Source organism: Haliotis asinina, chromosome 5 (genome assembly GCF_037392515.1).
Source record: "Haliotis asinina isolate JCU_RB_2024 chromosome 5, JCU_Hal_asi_v2, whole genome shotgun sequence".
Taxonomy (NCBI): domain Eukaryota; kingdom Metazoa; phylum Mollusca; class Gastropoda; order Lepetellida; family Haliotidae; genus Haliotis; species Haliotis asinina.
Window position 1 is genome coordinate 79,291,248 of NC_090284.1, and position 18,817 is coordinate 79,310,064.

An 18,817-nucleotide genomic window follows, 5' to 3' on the forward strand; every position below is an offset into this window, starting at 1 on the left:
AACGCACCACCTGTAAATTTTGAAATAAGGCAATAGAATCTTTTGGAAATGGAAAATTAATGGTGGGAATTTTGATAATAACACACTAGATCGTAAATAACGCTCTACAGTAAAAAACGGATCGTTCGAACACATCATCGAACACATCACATGAAAACAACAAAATTCATGCACATCACACACGAAGGGCACAAATTGCATTCAGAAAGCATGCTGTTCAGGGGTATAAATGACCTTCGGCACAAAACCGTTCTCATTTTCGCAGTACTTTCGTAAGTAAAGTTTTTTCGCCATGCCAAGATTGTCACCAGAGGAACGAGAACAGGCCTTGGGTATGTTGCAGGTCGGCGCTTCAAGCAGAAACATTGCACGACGATTTGGGTGTCATCATTCGACCATTCTGAGGCTTGCTAACAGATACCAACAAACAGGAACCAGCAGGGACCGGCAACGCCCAGGTCAGGCACGTGTTACCACCCCTCGTCAAGATCGAGACATTGTACGGCGCCATATTCGGGATCGAACCTTGCCCACTGCCAGAACCGCCAACGCTGTCCAGGGTCGACATGGTTTGATCAGCGCTTCCACCGTCCGACGCCGTCTCCGTGCGGCAGAGTTACGTTGTCGACGCCCTTACGTTGGACCCATCCTGACTGACAGGCATCGCCGTGAACGCCGACAATGGGCTGAACAGCATCGTGTGTGGTTGTTACGACGTTGGCATGGTGTGGTGTTCTCCGACGAGTCGCGTTTTCACTTGCGAAATGCTGACGGGCGTCTATGGGTATGGCGTCGACGGTGTGAACGTTATCATCAGGATTGTGTTGTGCAAATCGATCGGTGGGGTGGAGGCAGCATTATGGTGTGGGGGGGGGATAAGTTATCACCACAGAACCGCTCTGATTGTTTGTCGTGGCAGAGTGAATGCCGTTTACTACCGTGACAACATTCTTCAGAACAACGTCGTTCCCTTCTTTCACCAGCATCAAGATCTGCACACATTTCAACATGACAATGCACGAGCCCACACTGCACGTGTTTCGATACAGTATCTGGCTAACAACAACATTCCTCTACTTCATTGGCCTGCATTGTCACCAGATTTGTCACCCATCGAACTTGTTCTGACTTGTGGGATTACATCGGCCAACGCCTCGCACGTCGTCCGCAGATCAACAACCTTGGGGAACTCGACAATGCCTTGCAGCAAGAGTGGAATGCAGTGCCTCAGGACTTTATTCAGAGACTTATCCGTTCAATGAGGAGACGTTGCACAGCTTGTGTTGCTGCTAACGGGGGTCATACACGCTACTGACTTTCCATTTTGACCCCATCTTTATTTCATTGTCAGCTGCATTAAATCTTCACTGTTTTGCTTGATTGTTTTTTGCTTCTTTTCTTTATCAAACATTGGTCTACACAAATATGTAAAATTTACATAGATTGCTCACTTCTGCTCTTAGAAATCCACAATTTTAGGGGTGGTGCGTTTTCAATGATGTTCAGTATATATGTGCTGATTGTTGAATACAACATTGAAATATGCTGGCTAAGGATGACTGAATATCTAGGTAGGAAACAAGTTGGACAAGAGTGAAGACTAATTGTATCAAATTGTTTGTTTAATGAAACAAGTGCAAGATGGCAAGAACACAAAGTTTTAAAGGACATTGCTTATTGCAACATATGATACTACCATTTCTTTCATTTTTGGTTTTAGAAATTTGTCTGAAGTGACACAACTTTATCACAAAACAACAAGTCAATAACACAACTTCTTGAAATAAAAATATAAATTGAAATGCTTTACAGTACAACATATCTTGACACTTTGGTCTTATAGGGTTCTTGTTTTCTTTCACAAAAATCCAATTGAAACAAATGTCAATTCCTCAAATGTAAATGCTATTAAAATTTGAAGTCTGAAGATTGACTGAAATAACAAAAAACAAAGAATCTTAAGTTTCAGTCCACAGTGAACTACAGAAAATGACTGACATCCATTCACTGACAATGTTAACTCCAAAGGCAAAATATTGAAATAAAATAAATAAAACTATATATAACAATAAGTTGGAGTACACACCATTTTGTTTGACCTGCACATCCATCCAATCTAGTGTGAGACACTCGCACTGCCCAGCTCTTTCACCCATGTGCTTCCCAGTCATCCATCTAGCGTTACCTGACTCTTCTCAGTGTCTGTTGCTTCTCAGCATGTTCATTTCGTGTGTAAACATCTGGCATGCTTGATGTGCTTTTTCACCATGTTTTTGGACGCCTTCCTGATCTCGTCGTCATCTTTCTTGATGGAATACATCATGGGTCTCAAGATGATGTTCTCAGCAATCGGCATGCCCGTACATTCGTTCTACATCTATCCAAGCACGTTTTTGTTGGTGGTGTTGAGCATTGGGTGGTCTTTTGAGTAGTCATATCCTCGTACACATCCTCGGTGCGAATTTCCATGAGCAGGGTATCTGTATCTGTGTACAGCACTTTGTGCCTGTCGCTGTACTGCTCCATGAGCTTGTCGTGGAAATAGTATGTTTGGATAAGTCGAGTATGCTCATCCCCACTGGTTGAACACGATGTGACTTTTGTTCATGTGCAGCACGGCCAAGCTGTCGTTGAATATCTTGCTCCAGTTGAATGCCAGGCAGGCAATGAGTTTCCAGAGTTTTTCTTCCTTGGTGGATCTGACCTGCTGCACGTTGGCATGTCTTCTCAAATTCTCCATTGTCTTGCCAAACACCGAGTTGTTCTTGAGTTTGTACAGATTTTTCTTGGTGGCCAGCTTTCGTGTTCATTTGGATATGAGACTCCATCCAGGGACTTTGATTGAACTCAAGCGCCCTGTGTATTTTCACAAGTTTCATTCCCAGCAACAGGTACAGCTGCAGGATGCAATAGTGAACCATGTATTTCGTTTTTGTTCATCAGGTTCGATGTTAGCGACTGTCTTATTGTGTTGATAGTCGGACATCCAGTCCAGGTTCACCATCAATCGTTCGGGAGCCAGCAGAAAACTGTTCTGTGAATCACAATTTTGGGGGGTACTCCAAGTCCAATTCATAACCTTTGTCTAACCACATCTATCTTTTTGGGTGAGGAGACCTATTCGAATCCTTCGGTGGGAAGATACTCATGGCCCAGTTAACAGACTGAGCTTAGAAATAGAGGATGTGTTTGGTCAACTTTGCTGGGGTTATGACCTTCCATGTACCTGCCATAATCTGTCAGCAGTTTCAGTTCCCTGCCGTTCTTTTTCAGCAAGATGTTCCAAGAGAGACTGGGGGAAGTAAAATATCACGCAGGATCCATATTGTGTTGAGCACATTTTGCTGAATATCTCGAACATGTTGGCCAACAGCAGCACATCTGTTTTCAAGTACAGGTCGTGTTAATTGAACAGAGACTGTTCCCACAGCCCTGCTTGTTCCATATGCTAATTGTAAGGGGTGATGGTTGAATCAGTCAAGATGCTGTGAAATTGATTGATGGGATGCTATTGTGTCTATTCGAACTTGGACTAATTGTTTATGTATTTGTAAAGGTAGACTCCTTTCTGCAACAGCACAGACCAATTCTCGGCATCGGTGTATCAACTGGTGATGTAGAATGCAATTTGTGAATTTTATCGGGAGTATGGTGGCCGCTGCCATGGTATTGTTTGGCTTTGCTGCTGCCTGCAGGTGCCACCAGCCTCTCTTGCTTGTTGTCATGTTTGTTATCATTTGTTGGTTTTCAAAAGGAGTTTGACTTGTTTTGTTTCTGCAAGCTGTTTCTTCATGTGATCATGTTCTTGTTTGGAAGGAATCACATCGTTTTTCACAAGCATTCCTCGAACAAATCCATGTCCTTGCAGTGAAACAGGGCCACCCATCACGTTTGTTGCCACTTTCTGTTGAATTTCTGAGTCAGCACCCAAATACTGTGCTTCGTGTATCAGCCTGAGAAGCCAGTGCTTCAGTGCATCTCGCTTTTTCATGATTCCCCAATTGGTGTTGCAGTCATCGAGGAGGAACAGTGTTGACTCTCCTTTCAATTTGTCATGGTAAGTGCGCAATGTGTTCAAGGATCGATGCTGCATGTCCGGGTCTATCATCACCCAATCTTTCTCCACGTACGTCTAGTTGACGTGTCCTGATAGTAACCTTCTAGTGAGAATGGCTGTCTTGCCACGATTGATTGTGCAGGGAGGATCACGAGGCCGATCGATAAACGGTTTGCACGATCTTCCATTGTCGATGTTCAATTGGGTGTCCATCATCTCGTACAAGTATAAATTTAATTTGCCCTCACCTTGAGCCTTCTTGGTGATTTGAATGGTGATTCCTGCATTGCTGTTGTTAATGTGATGTCCGTTGCCGGGCAGCTTGTCGTTGTCCATGGATTCCGACAGGTGCTTTGCGAATGACATGCCGACAAGATTGAGATCCTTGGCGACCACATTGGTTTCCAGCATGCATTTGATTGCCAGCAGTTTTTAATCTTGTCCCACTGCTTTCAACTCTCATACCTTAGCTGAACAGCTGGTTGGGCACGCCCTTTACGGTCACTCCCACTTTCGTGATATCTGGTTTGAAAAATGTTGTCCTGTCTCTTTTGAATGGTTCATAGTCCTCTATGGGAATTATCAAGATGCCTTTCATCGATCACGCCGGCACATTCAGATTGATGTTCCACAGCATTTCGCTCTTGTCCTTGATGATCATCTCTGTCATACAGGACTTTGTCTTAGTCATAGCCCATCCTGTGGTTCGGCCCCGACAAACACCAGTCGATTGTTTTGGGATCGATTTCGAAGTCACCACAAATTCATTTGTGCGTCGGCTGATCGTAAGGGTTGTTACTCGCATGCTGTGCCTTTTCCTGTGACAGCAGGGCACTTATTTCTGGTTGTATGCATGAAAATAAAACACTGACTCAGTGGATTGTGATTAGGCGCAGCAGGCATCCACCATCATTGTTGCAACCGTGTAGCTGGGCATCAAAATAATAACCGGTGATACACAGTTGAATGGATTGGCGCTTAAGTACGTAGCTCACTGAGTGCAACGCAAAGTGACAAAACACCACAAAATTAGAGTTCTAGCAGAATTGAATCTCCACACGATAGAATATCATATTTTCATTGTGCTCATGGACAGTAAAATCTCAGATGCTCAGAAGAGGGGTTTCGTTTAGTTCTCACAAAACTTGTAAAATACCACCGAATGAAGCAAGAGATTCAAACCAAATCTTGTAAATATTTTGTCTTCATTGAAGAAGAGAAAAAAAAATAATGGAACAAGGAAGGCAACAGGCCTGAGAAGCATTCCTCACGAAAACCAAACAAATTATCATCAAAGAAGATTCACAGTAACTTGCTTTGCGGACATGAACACAGCGTAGCCAACCAGGCATGGTGATCCCTGGGAGAGAGCTGTGTTTTATTTAGCTGCAAGCACCTCTACACTCTCAATGAGTATGTTCTACCAAGATAGAAGGTGATCCTCGGGAGGACTGCCGACTGCGTTTCATTCACTTTCAGACAGCTATTGGCTTGGTACTCAGTTGGTGGTGTATGATCATAGCTGAGCTGAGACACACACACACACACACACTTTGACACACCCATGGCCCTAGCTGAAAACAGACCGTGGTGGTGGCGAGGCGAGGTGAAGACTGATGAGAACTGCGTTTCATTCAGCTGCAAGCACCTCTCCACTTGCTACAAGTATATCCTAATGAGATATTAGCAAGGCATCATACCTCACATCAGAGAGCATTCGTCAAACAGGAGTTGACGATCATATCTCACAACATACATCACCCACTGTAGGATAATTTATCATGATTTTATCTTATTTCTGCTTAATGTAGCGAGCTGTACACACATTGTGATTCGTCCACCCTCAGAGAGGCAACCACCACCCCCAAGCTGACACTCAGGAGGACTGCCTAGAGCAGCGTTTGATTTACCTTCAGGCAGCTGTCTCCTTGCTAGTCAGCTGGCCGTGCATCATTGTAAAAAGCTGAGCTGAGACACGCATACTGCAGCTCATCCACCCTTGCTGGCATGGCGAGCAACCACTCCTGAGACAGTAGTTACACCACTCCCCAGTTGGACTTTGGATACCTGCATTTGATTTACCTTCAGACTGCTGTCGCCTTGCTAGCCAGCCAGCCAGCCAGCCGTGAATCATTATATATACCAAGCCAAAATACAAACACACACATACATACACTGCGACTCATCCACGCTCAGAACACCAACCACCACCTGCCAGCCGACATTCGGGAGGACTGCCAAGACCTGAGTTTCATTCACCTTTGGGCAGTTGTCATCTCGCTAGTCAAATGACTGTGTATCATCATAGCCGAGCCAGTACCACACATGGACTGATACTCGTCACGACACTGGCTTAGAACAAACCGAGACAGTAGCGAGGTGACAGCTGCTGAGACCTGTGTTTTCCTTCATCTTCAGACAGCTCTCACATCGCTACAAGTGCCGAGAGCTGCATTTCATTCAACTAAAATCACCTATTGCTTCGATAATATATAACAAGTACAACAATACTTTAGATTGTTAGCCTTTCGCCAGACCGACCCCATGCTCACTAAGAAGTGATTATTTCCTAAACTGTTAGACCGATAAATTAAGACTTAATTACTACAAAGAGTTGAACATTTTTCCTTTTCCCAACTGACCCTATGCTCATATTAATAGACAATATTTCAGGAACTATTTGACCGATTTTACTCAAATTTTGCAGTATAGTACTGTGGGGGGAACAGGATGAAGGACTTGTGCAAGGCTTAATTTGGAAATTAAACCATTGTGAAGAACCTGGTCCCATTCTCCTATGGGACCTGGTAATTTGGATTCAGTGCTTTACAGAAAGTCCTGAAACACTCCCCTTTAATTTTGAATTTGATGTACTAGCTGCGTAACTAAGGGAAACATCACAATGACAGCATTTTGGTTTTTTGGCCACTAAATTAAGATCAAAATGTGTCCAGCCATTGGATTTTTTCTCATGATCATCCATCTTCCTTGCTGAGATGTTTAGTGTTATCTCCCCTGTGAGTCCATTCAGTTGGACTTGACTCCTGCCTTACCTGACTTGGCGCCGAGTACTCATAAGAGCCCTGAGTGAGAGTGGAGATACTGCTGGTTTTTAGTTCTGAGAGAAGGGTTAGAGTCAAAGTGGATGTAACCAAAATGGATGTTCTGGTTAGTGTGTGTGGGTTTAATTGTCGTAGATACCCCGGAGATATAATTGTCATGATATCCCACTCAACTCTTTTTAGTTACCATAGCTCATCAACATGTTATTGTAGATCATCCTTCCTTTGTTATTGCTATATAATGCTATATAATGTGTACATTTATCTTACCTTCATGTGAAATACTTTAATTTCATAGGTCAATGGGGCTCCAACAAGTTTAAGTTTAACTTTCACTGCTTTTTTCAAACTATTTTATGCATTGAATCATTTGCTCACTCAACTTAAACATAATTAACCATTTTTATAGCTTGTCAGAAGTTTTATGCTTGTCAGAATATGTTTAACTGATTTTAAAAGTACAGCTGTCAGGAAGACGCCATTTTGTTTTGATGTCATATAGTCAGAAGTGAGTTTATCAGTCTTCAAAGTAAACTGAAATAATATTTTGTACAGTTAACCTGGCGGTAAGATAAATACGCTGTAAAATTCTCCCTCATGTAGTAGTCTGAATATCCTCTTTGAAAGGCAGTTAAGAAGTTTTACTGATGAAGGAAAACCAAGTTCTGTGGATAGTCAGCTTCTTTATTGCAACTGATGCGACATTTCGGTGGAAGTACTAATACCATTATCAAGCAAGTGATACAGAGAGTCGTAACATGGAGAATATATACGTAGCTGCAAGTGTGTATATATAACTGACAAGGTTGTTATACATTGGATTGCTGGTGAGTGATGTTAGCAGAGCAGGTAGGTGTACAGAGTAATAGTGATTAAAACAACATGTTGAATGAGTTTATGCAGTAGATAAGTTGATGTATACTGACATGGTTGAAGAGAGTAGGTTGATGTGCATATGTATATATAAATATCACATGCTCAATAATGGTGTTAGTACCTGCACCAAAATGTCGAATCGAATGCATTAAGGAAGATGGCTATCCATAGAACATGGTTTTCCTTCCTTATTAGTCTGAACAGTATGCCTTTTTGTAGCAATGTCAGTCCTTGCCTACTGACTCTGGTGACTCCGCTACATCAGCGTACATGAAACTATATTAAACAGATAAGAAACATACTACTTATAGTATCCAGTGCATAAACTGGTGTACACCATTACTCCCCCATATGCTTGAAAACAGTATAAGAATCTATACTGAAACTTCGCCATTGTGAAAATAAATAATTTTTTACTTCCCTTACCATAGGTCTATAGCTTATTACTTCAAGCTTCGCTTAATAGGAGATCTGACGGAGTTGAATTGCATTCAGACTCTAATGACTACCTCGCAATCTCTGACTGTCAGGATACGGAAGTATCCGGATCTCCCCACTCCATGAAAAACTTCTCTTTTACTTCAAGCATCGTTTGATCTAGACGTGTTGGATTGCAGAAAATTTTTCAGATCTAATAAAGTTTCAACTTATGTCGCCTTTACACTTATTCCTTTCACTGTTTCAGGGATTTTGAGTGTGGTTTGTACACTTTTCAATCTTTGTGTCGATTTTAACATATATTTTACGGTTTTTTTGTACACTTGTCAGCTACCTCGTGTGAGGCATGTCCTTGTGTCTCTTTTTTTCATATGTAACAAAGCGGGCTCAGTGGGCCATGACCACTGTGTTAACAAATCCGTTTTAACGAAAGGGAGAGGAAAGAAGCCATGTCTAACCCGGAGAATCGGGATTGATGTAGGGGCCATAGCCTGCGTGTAGGAACTCAGAACAATGACCAAATGGTCAGTGCAGGTTAGCTCCCCGTAACTCCGCAGGAGTGGAGAATTGACTCGTAAGGTAGACTCTAGCCAGTGTAGTAAGAGTAACCAGGGGTCTAAGAGATAGTGTAGAAATCCCCCAGATAATAGTCACTGGACAGTGCAGAAAAGCTCTGGCCGAGCATGGCTAGCATATAAAGAGTAGGTCTCAAATACTCAGAGAGACAGAGAGAAAGAACGAGTTCACAACACAGCCTCGCTACTACCCAGGCTCTCTCTCTCTCCCAGACAACTATGTGACGGAGTTGAAAAATATAGAAGCGTCTACATTCTTGTATTTCTGGTTGTTGTCTCTTACTTTGTTACACATGTTACCTCTGTATTTTTATACGGATTGGTTTTCTGTTGGCTGGTGGACTTTTTCTACAGATATTTATGTCCACTAGGGTTAGGATTTGTCTTACTTAGTGTTGCTTTTAGGCTAATTTTGCCGTGCCCTCTTCGAAATGACAGCAATTTCACTTGTCTATTGCAAACGTGTAGCACAATATGTGGAACAGTCCATTTCTTTATCAGGGGTGTTTTGTCTTCCACCCTTTTTATCGTTTTTTACAGCTGTTGTGCATGACACGTCACTTTTGTGAGGTTTGTAGAGGTTCGAAGTCTGGCAGGACACGCACCCTTTTTGCCCGGACTGTGCTGTTGGCTCCCTTCTACAACAGTGTGCAGCGTACCCGGGTCTGTCGATTAAAAAAATCACGGCGTTCTTGGCAGTAGTAAGAAAAGGAAGACTCAGAAGTTAAGGAAGATGTCGCGGTCTCCAGCTTCTTAATCGGGTAATCAACCTTCAGCGGAGATTCCAGTAACAGTGTTGGAGACTGCTGCTCAGATGGAGGCACCCTTGATCCGACATCACTCAGCGCTTCAGAGAGCAACGTTTGGTAGATCAACGCCAGGATCGGACGCACTAGTATTGAGAGCGCTGGGATTGTGTCTAGTGACAGGAGAAGAACAGGACGTTCAAGCGTGTGGAGATCACGTTCGTGGAGCCCTTGGAGTAACTCATCTAGCGCTTACTGACGCCGACACTCACCATCTAGATCGCTGGATCGCAAGGGCAGATCTCTCCACCGCAGACCCAGGGATAGATGGTCTAGGTCTCGATCTGTGTCCCCACGGGCCAGACAGTTGACACATAGAATGCGGACACCGGAGCGCAAGTCCACCGTATCATGGATTGCTGATGAGGAGCAATGCTTTTCTCCAGATTATGAGGAAGACCCTACACAGTTGGATGAAGATGAGGGGTCATACCTGCCATTATCAGCGATGTATTATTGGATAGCGGATAGGCTTCCGGATTGCCCCTCCCCGGCGTCGGAAGTAGACAGTGACAGAGCCATTAGAGTCAAACTGGAGCTGATGATACCACCTCGCCCTGTGGTGGTGGATGCCATTTCTTCATTGAACGATGACTTTGCTAAATTATCCTTGAATGCTACAATCAGGGCGCCCAAGGCTAAGAAGCGAGAATACAAGGTTCACAGTCTGGACTTCGTGGATTCAGGGGCAGTGTTAGATGAAGCCATCAAGAGGCTGTCCTCTTCCATTTCTTACAAGGTTCAGGATTCTAGACTACACGCAATTGATACAGAATTGCGGCGCATCTTGAAACCGGTATTAGCATTAGCGTTAGCTACGTCAGCAGCGGCGGTGGATTTAATGGAACTTAATTAATCAAGGCTGGAGTATTTGTCGTCATTTCTCTTGTGGCAAGGCAAGGTGTTGCATGACCTGTTAGGACATGTTAGGACAGCATTAGCAATGACGACGGTCGTGCGCAGAATGGGTTTTCTGGATGTGTGCTCTTGGCAGGAGGATTTTAACTGGAAGTTGATTAGAACGCCCCTCTCTTCACAAGCTTTTGGGAATGCGATCCCAGAGGTATACAAGAAGCATGCCGATTTGAGGAATACAGAGGTGTCTTTGTTGGCGTTTGAAAGCACTGTCATCTACCTTTTGTGACAAATTCGGTTACACACGATAGAGGCAAGAGACGCTACATCCCAAGAAGAGACTCTGTCAGGTCGGCCTTTACCAGAGGTCGCGGCCAGAGGTTCGCATCAACCAAGCGTTGTAAGCCGGCAGGTACAACCAGGGACGTCCCTGCCACCCCCGGCAGAGGGAAGGGGAAGCGCCCCTATTCAAGACGTTAAAGGAGTTACCTGTCACGACTGGGAACTCCCGCCCCAAGCCGTGCCAGTTTTTCCAATGCCTGTAGGCAGGAGACTGGTCATCTTTTGGAGGAACTGGTTGCATCCTCGTAGATCCTCACTTTAAAAATTGTCAACATCAGCTTCAAGCGGCGAAAGTATTTTCGCGTGCTTTACTCATCTAGTCATGAAGATTTTTCGAGACGACTACAACATACCACTGGAAACTACACCTCCAATCACAAGAGGTGATTGTATTATCTTTGGAGGAAAAATTCTGACACATCTACCTAGAAGACAAGTTGTCTACATCCGTTTCAAGCGGCGGAAGTTTTTTCGCGCACTTTTCTCATCTAGACACATGCTCGCCAAACGGCATGGTTACGGACAAGCCTAAGGCTAGCAGGGGTATCACCGTGAACAAGATTCCACGATGAACAGTTATCTGCTACACCGGTGACATTACATCTACAATCTGATTGGTCCTCGAGGGGCAACACCCTGCGCAGAATGTAATGTTATTATTCAAGTGTGAGGAAGTTGCCTACATTTGACTTACAGTCATTTTATGATGGGAAGATGTTGTTTACACACTTGACTAGCAGTCTAAAGCGTCAATTGTTTCTTCAGACGGCATAGAGATCTTCTAACAACAGACTTAACGCTGCCTATCAGGAGGCGTGCAGCGTGTATGGCAGTTTCTGATCAGACAGACAGCTAGCTATAAATAGACTTCCTTGGAATGTCAACACATTCATAATGAACAACGTTGATGATCTGAAGTTGAAGAATGACAGATCTTCACGGCACAGGAGCTTATCTTGAGAGATGTCATCTCAGTTACAGTTAGCCTTCACTATCAGGCTAGTAACTCGGCTTGGATAACTTGAGAATCTAGCTCTGCGGGATTTGATTCATCACATCGCTGTCCCAGGTTCGGGGGATCGAAGTTCAAGCCTATGATTAATACACTTTCGTTTTCTCTCTGTTATCACTTTGTCAGTGATAGTCTACTCGATCTGCTCACGTCACCTCAGGATATGACCAGACGAAGATGCCTACTGCTACGTCTATGGCTGTGATTTCTGGGTCATAGTTTCATGTCCTGACTGGTTTAGGACATTGGGCATCGTGAGACCATATCTGCTATGGTAGACTCGCCAGTCAGTGTTTGCGCAGGAACTTACATATTAGAGCTGGCTTTCAACATCCATCTTTAGGTAGACACAGGATGGAGGTTGCAGAAGGATTTTGGAAAAAGGAAGATCGAGCTCTTCACTTCAACCAGTTGGAGATGAAGTGGTGATGCATTGGTCTACAACACCGAGAGACAAGTTACTGATGATCCAGATGGACAACTCAACAGTAGCCTTCTAGTTCTACGTAAACAAGGGTCAACAAGGCCTCGACCTCTATAACACCTGACATTTCTACTCTTCGATGTGGTCAACAGTCTAAATCTCCATATAAAGTATCTGACAAACCAGGAGCCTGCAACTTCATGGCAGACGCCTTATCTCGCCTTCTTCGCCTATCACCAACAGAGTATAGGTTTCATTGAGAGACGTTTCAATTGATTAATCGGCTTCCAGAGTGGGACCAATTGCTACACCATCTCCACACTTGGACACTGCACCCAGATCTGGCGTGGCTTCATCTATGTGCCTGGACCATCTGCAAAGACTTTGAGGGCCAAGGGGTACTCATCCCAAGTGGTGAAGGCACACAGAGCTTCAACTCAGTCACTCTGTGATGACAAGTGGGCTACATTTGAGAAGTTCTATGCCCAGAAGTTGCAAGACCTGCTATCAGCATCGCCCCAATTCCTAGCTGAGTTTTTACGTTACTTACGTTGCTCGAGGAAACTTGGGGAGTACTATTGGGACCCATTTGTCGGCTTTGAATGCATTGTTGGCTGGCAGAAATGATAGGAAGGCCTCCAAGATTCCTGAATTGATCACTATGTTGATGGGGTTTAAGCTGGAGGACCACAAGGGTCCCCTTCATGAGCCACTGGACAGGAGGTCGTTTGACCATCTAACCAGAAAACACTGTGTTTGCTGGCAATTGTGATAGCAGTGAGATTCATGCGCTGGACTGATCAGGGTCCGTTTCGAACAGACCAGACAGGATGTGGCACACCTGGGCCTCCTCTAGGATTTCCTGGCAAAGAACCAGCTGCCAGGTCAACCGGACAGATTATTCACCATCCCGCCTCTTTCGACCATCATCGGACCAGAGGATAGAGAGGAGCAGTTATTGTGTCTGGTTCGAGCTCTTAGATTGTACATCAAAAATTCCACTCCTCGTCGAGGAACCAGGAAGAGATTGTTCCTGCCTTTTTCTACGAAAGCGAAAGGGGAAGTCACCAGGAACCCTATAGCTTTATGACTGAGGCAGATCATCTTGGCGGCTTATCATGCACAGAATCTTCCTCACCCATCGGCTAACAACCCACATGAGATTCAGGCATTAGCCTTAACGATGGCCTTACACAGGAATTGCTCTGTTCTGGACATTATGGCTGGGTGTTTCTGGCAATCTTCAACAGTTTTTGCTAGTCATCATTTGCGGAACTTAGCAGTAGAAGATGTGGAGGGGCTGCAATCTTTTGGACCGTTAGTAGTTGCGCAGCAACTTACTCGTCCTGCCACCATTTAAGGTATGATGTTACTTACCATGGTCTAAAGGGGTCTTGTACTTATGAATTAAGATACTGCACCCCTCTGGTGGTTAGTACGTGACCTAACTACTCTGATTCTGGTTCCAGTGTCCTTTATGAGAGTTTGATGCGGCAGACTGGCATACAAGAGAGTCAGTAGTGGTCCGGCTGCCCCGAGGCATATGTGGGATTTGTTTTACACGCTGACGGTCCTCTGGAATCCTTCACCACCGTCCAGTCTGTTGTATCCATATGCTATAGACCTATGGTAAGGTAAGTAAAAAATTTGTTAAAATCTAAATATTTTAGATATTTAAATACTTACCTTACCATAGGGTGGTAAGTCCCTCCCAATGCTGGACGCCCCTCCCCACTACGGAATCTTCGGACCGAGAAGTAAAAGTGAAGTTTTTCGCATACGCAGTGGGGAGATCCAGATACTTCTGTATCCTGACAGTCATAGATTGCGAGGTAGCCATTCAAGATTGAATGCAATTCAACTCTGTCGGATCTCCTATTAAGTGAAGCTTGAGGTAATATGCTATAGACCTATGGTAAGGTAAGTATTTAAATATCTAAAAAAATTAGGTTTTAACAACGTTCACCATCCATAAGTTTTTCCATCTCAATATTTCGATTGTTCTCATCACAATATGGCTGAAATATTGCCAGGGCAACAATAAATGTTAATTGACTCACTGACAAACTCACCTGTCATTTCAACAAACCCACAATTGATTAATGGAAAGATAATCATTTACAACTTCGAATTATCTCACTTTTCCTACAGAGGCCGCTACTTGCTTCAGTTTTCTACTGCTCAACATCGCTTTCAAATGAGAATGAGGACCCGCCCCAGCAACGTGGAGACTCTACATGGTATGAGATATGAATCAGGGTGACAGGGTGTTTACTTGACACTGAAACTGGGTGATAGGATGTGTAGTTGAATCAGGGTGACAGGGTGTGTACTTGACACTGAAACTGGGTGATAGGATGTGTAGTTGAATCAGGGTGACAGGGTGTTTACTGGACACTGAAACTGGGTGATAGGATGTGTACTTGAATCAGGGTGACAGGGTGTGTACTTGACACTGAAACTGGGTGATAGGATGTGTAGGTGAATCAGGGTGACAGGGTGTGTACTTGACACTGAAACTGGGTGATAGGATGTGTATTTGTCAGTGACACAGAGTGATATTGGTGCTCTAATGCTACAAATTCTGTCAATATTTTGAAAATTTCCTTCTGATATTAGAATACAGAGTAAATTTACATATACTTTGTGGGTTGTCAGTAAGACCAGTCCTATACAGGTCATCATTAAATCAACTATTTGAATATCTTAGCTTGGTATGAATTGCATTGAGTTTTCTATTACCAAATGAGAAATATCCTGGTGCTTTGAACTTGCACAAGCTTACATACGATTTAAAACTTTTAACGGAATAGGATTCTTAGATTATTTCAAAGTTGTGATGATGATGGAAGAAGTGACTGAATGTAGAGTTTTGTGCGGGAATAGGGCGGGGAAACAGCACAAATGTTTCTGAGATTATATTTATCGTAGATTCATCAGTTTGAGGCATAAGATCACAAAGGTAGGATGGAGCATTTTTGTTGTAGATATTATGGATTAAAGACAGTTTATGACAACTTTTAACAACCTGTTTCATAAGTCAGATTATCTCTAGTAGCATATTTTGGTAATCCACAAACTATCTTGGTGGCTTCAAACTGAACTTTTTAAATGTCATTGTTTAAATCTACCAAATAATCATCCCACATTTCAGAGGCATATTCAATGTGGTCTTATCAATACATTAGAATTAGATATTATTTTGGGTGTCCGGGCTGTTCAACATGAACTTCAATTTTCTCATTCCTGAAACCATCAAGGACGTTCTTGTGATGTTATCAATACATTAGAATTAGATGTTATTTTGGGTGTCCGGGCTGTTCAACATGAACTTCAATTTTCTCATTCCTGAAACCATCAAGGACGTTCTTGTGATGTTATCAATATGGATATTCCATTTACAATCAGAAGAAAAACTTACTCCAAGATGTTTTTGAGATTTTTTTAAACATACACACTGGTTTTCAAGTTCTGAATTCAGAATTGTATTATTATGCTTCAGACTGAAATGTATAGCTTCTGTTTTGTTTGGATTGTATGTCACAATATCTGATTTTGCCCAGCATGATAAATATTGTAAGTTTACTACGTATAATTTGCATAAGTCTGTGATTGGTGGATGAAAATCCTATTGATGTATCATCTGTGAACAATCTAGTTCATCAGCAATATCATTAACATATATTATAAATAGAAAGGGGTCCAGGACTGCAAGAGATGTGGGATTTGTTGACATTGAGATTGGGTGATATATGATGTGTAGCTGACATTGAGACTGGGTGATATATGATGTGTAGTTGACATGGAGACTGGGTGATATATGATGTGTAGTTGACATTGAGATTGGGTGATATATGATGTGTAGCTGACATTGAGACTGGGTGATATATGATGTGTAGTTGACATGGAGACTGGGTGATATATGATGTGTAGTTGACATGGAGACTGGGTGATATAGGATGTGTAGTTGACATGGAGACTGGGTGATATATGATGTGTAGTTGACATGGAGACTGGGTGATATATGATGCATAATTGACATTGAGACTGGGTGATTTACGATGTGTAGTTGACATTGATGCTCTGTCAGATATGATTTCGAGCTGACATTGAGACTGGGTGATATATGGTGTGTAGTAGACATTGAGACTGGGCGATATATGATGTGTAGTTGACATGGAGACTGGGTGACATATGATGTGTAGCTGACATTGAGAGTGGGTGATATGTGATGTGTAGCTGACATTGACGCTCTGTGAGATATGATGTGTAGCTGATGTTGAATTTTTAAGAGATACTATGTGTAGTTGACATGAGAACTGTGAGATAATATGAGTGGTTGTCATTAACAGTGTTTTCTGTCATGTGAGGCATATGAACTGCAGGTGCTGATGTGAACCATGAAGCAACGGCTTTGATGGAGGATAAGGAGGTTATGGCCATGACATCTCAGGCAGGCAGTCAACAGGTGAGCTTTTTGCCAAAATCTCAGATCTCAGTCAACAGCTGCGGGGGACTGTCACCAGGTCTCAGTCAGCATTGATTGGGCTGTCATTAGTTCGCATCCAACAGGTGAGGTGAACTGTCATTAGATCACATCCAACAGGTGAGGTGAACTGTCATTAGATCACATCCAACAGGTGAGGTGAACTGTCATTAGTTCGCATCCAACAGGTGAGGTGAACTGTCATTAGTCCGCATCCAACAGGTGAGGTGAACTGTCATTAGTTCGCATCCAACAGGTGAGGTGAACTGTCATTAGTTCGCATCCAACAGGTGAGGTGAACTGTCATTATTTCGCATCCAACAGGTGAGGTGAACTGTCATTAGTTCGCATCCAACAGGTGAGGTGAACTGTCATTAGTTCGCATCCAACAGGTGAGGTGAACTGTCATTAGATCACATCCAACAGGTGAGGTGAACTGTCATTAGATCACATCCAACAGGTGAGGTGAACTGTCATTAGTTCGCATCCAACAGGTGAGGTGAACTGTCATTAGTTCGCATCCAACAGGTGAGGTGAACTGTCATTAGATCACATCCAACAGGTGAGGTGAACTGTCATTAGATCACATCCAACAGGTGAGGTGAACTGTCATTAGATCACATCCAACAGGTGAGGTGAACTGTCATTAGTTCGCATCCAACAGGTGAGGTGAACTGTCATTAGATCACATCCAACAGGTGAGGTGAACTGTCATTAGATCACATCCAACAGGTGAGGTGAACTGTCATTAGATCACATCCAACAGGTGAGGTGAACTGTCATTAGATCACATCCAACAGGTGAGGTGAACTGTCATTAGATCACATCCAACAGGTGAGGTGAACTGTCATTAGTTCGCATCCAACAGGTGAGGTGAACTGTCATTAGATCACATCCAACAGGTGAGGTGAACTGTCATTAGTTCGCATCCAACAGGTGAGGTGAACTGTCATTAGATCACATCCAACAGGTGAGGTGAACTGTCATTAGATCACATCCAACAGGTGAGGTGAACTGTCATTAGATCACATCCAACAGGTGAGGTGAACTGTCATTAGATCGCATCCAACAGGTGAGGTGAACTGTCATTAGATCACATCCAACAGGTGAGGTGAACTGTCATTAGTTCGCATCCAACAGGTGAGGTGAACTGTCATTAGATCACATCCAACAGGTGAGGTGAACTGTCATTAGATCACATCCAACAGGTGAGGTGAACTGTCATTAGATCACATCCAACAGGTGAGGTGAACTGTCATTAGATCACATCCAACAGGTGAGGTGAACTGTCATTAGATCACATCCAACAGGTGAGGTGAACTGTCATTAGATCACATCCAACAGGTGAGGTGAACTGTCATTAGATCACATCCAACAGGTGAGGTGAACTGTCATTAGATCACATCCAACAGGTGAGGTGAACTGTCATTAGATCACATCCAACAGGTGAGGTGAACTGTCATTAGATCACATCCAACAGGTGAGGTGAACTGTCATTAGATCACATCCAACAGGTGAGGTGAACTGTCATTAGATCGCATCCAACAGGTGAGGTGAACTGTCATTAGATCGCATCCAACAGGTGAGGTGAACTGTCATTAGATCACATCCAACAGGTGAGGTGAACTGTCATTAGATCACATCCAACAGGTGAGGTGAACTGTCATTAGATCACATCCAACAGGTGAGGTGAACTGTCATTAGATCACATCCAACAGGTGAGGTGAACTGTCATTAGATCACATCCAACAGGTGAGGTGAACTGTCATTAGATCACATCCAACAGGTGAGGTGAACTGTCATTAGATCACATCCAACAGGTGAGGTGAACTGTCATTAGTTCGCATCCAACAGGTGAGGTGAACTGTCATTAGTTCGCATCCA

The 18,817-nt window shown here is 43.3% G+C and overlaps 1 protein-coding gene across 2 annotated transcripts in view; it reads left to right on the forward strand.

The window, feature by feature from the left end:
* Positions 1-18,817, forward strand: part of LOC137283164 (tyrosine-protein phosphatase non-receptor type 13-like) — a 313,874-nt gene that overhangs the window by 78,680 nt on the left and 216,377 nt on the right. For both annotated transcript variants that reach the window (XM_067814606.1, XM_067814607.1), the window contains exons 17-18: positions 14,599-14,687; positions 16,833-16,915. In XM_067814606.1, the coding sequence (XP_067670707.1) occupies positions 14,599-14,687; positions 16,833-16,915 (172 nt within the window). The remainder of the gene's footprint in view (positions 1-14,598; positions 14,688-16,832; positions 16,916-18,817) is intronic.